Source organism: Zychaea mexicana (assembly GCF_025766255.1).
Source record: "Zychaea mexicana strain RSA 1403 chromosome Unknown BDB00scaffold_17, whole genome shotgun sequence".
NCBI lineage: Eukaryota > Fungi > Mucoromycota > Mucoromycetes > Mucorales > Lichtheimiaceae > Zychaea > Zychaea mexicana.
Genome location: NW_026516680.1, coordinates 346,623 through 347,477, shown reverse-complemented (window position 1 = coordinate 347,477; position 855 = coordinate 346,623). Strand labels below are relative to the sequence as shown.

Here is an 855-nt window from a genome sequence, read left to right as displayed (position 1 = left end):
TTGAGGTGAGGGAAACCTTACCAAAGGTAACAATAAAACGAACAGAAAAAAATAAGGACACTCAAAACAAATTGGTAGGCAAACACGAAAAATTAAAGGTGGTATGAAGTAAGTGAATATAAACGAAGCAAAGGTTACTAAAAAGTTGAAGAGATTTATCATTATTTAGTAGGGTATGTAAGTAGTTTATCATGCTCTAGCCTGCTGAGCATGTCGATGAAGTCGATGTGCATTACTGTCGGAGGAAGTACTTGGAGGAGATACAGGTCGTGCTGTGGTTGTCGTTGTGGTGGTGCGGTTACTCCGATACTTGATGCGGCCAGCGCCTGGCGTCGAAGAAGAAGAAGAAGAGGATGATGGTGTATGACCTTGAACACGCTCGTGACGACGCAAGGCATCCATTCTCGTGAACTTTTTGCCACATTGATCACAATAGCAATACGGCCGGTTTTTTAGGTGAATCGTTTGATGACGCGACAAGTCGTAAGAACGTCGAAAGGTTTGGCCACAAATACGACCAACATCAATCGTTTTTTCGCACACAAAGAGCTGCTGTTGTTGCTGCTGCTGTTGTTGCTGATGCTGTTGTTGCTGATGCTGCTGAAGGTGATGATGATGGTGCGGTTGTAATGCCATTGGCGCGGATGCGCGATGATGCCGTTGCTGCTGTTGTTCCGTCGCATTATGCATCAATGTTGAAGACGACATGGCTCTTGTGGCGTTACTTGTCAGATCAAACAAATGCGCAGCTGTTGCTCTTCGCTGATGATGGGAGGGGTGGGGATGATGATGGTGGTGTCCAGCAGTGATTGACGTGATTGCCGGTAGCGTGACGCCTGTTGAGTTGGATGATGA

General features: G+C 46.1%; 1 protein-coding gene across 1 annotated transcript; it reads right to left on the bottom strand.

Moving 5' to 3' along the window:
• Positions 1–333: 333 nt before the first annotated feature.
• On the bottom strand, positions 334–513 carry BDB00DRAFT_723186 (uncharacterized protein; the record flags this gene model as incomplete). The annotated part of the gene is made up of 1 exon (XM_053118208.1): positions 334–513. A coding segment is annotated over one exon (180 nt), but the record flags the coding sequence as incomplete, so codon positions are not given.
• Between the last annotated feature and the right edge of the window lie 342 nt (positions 514–855).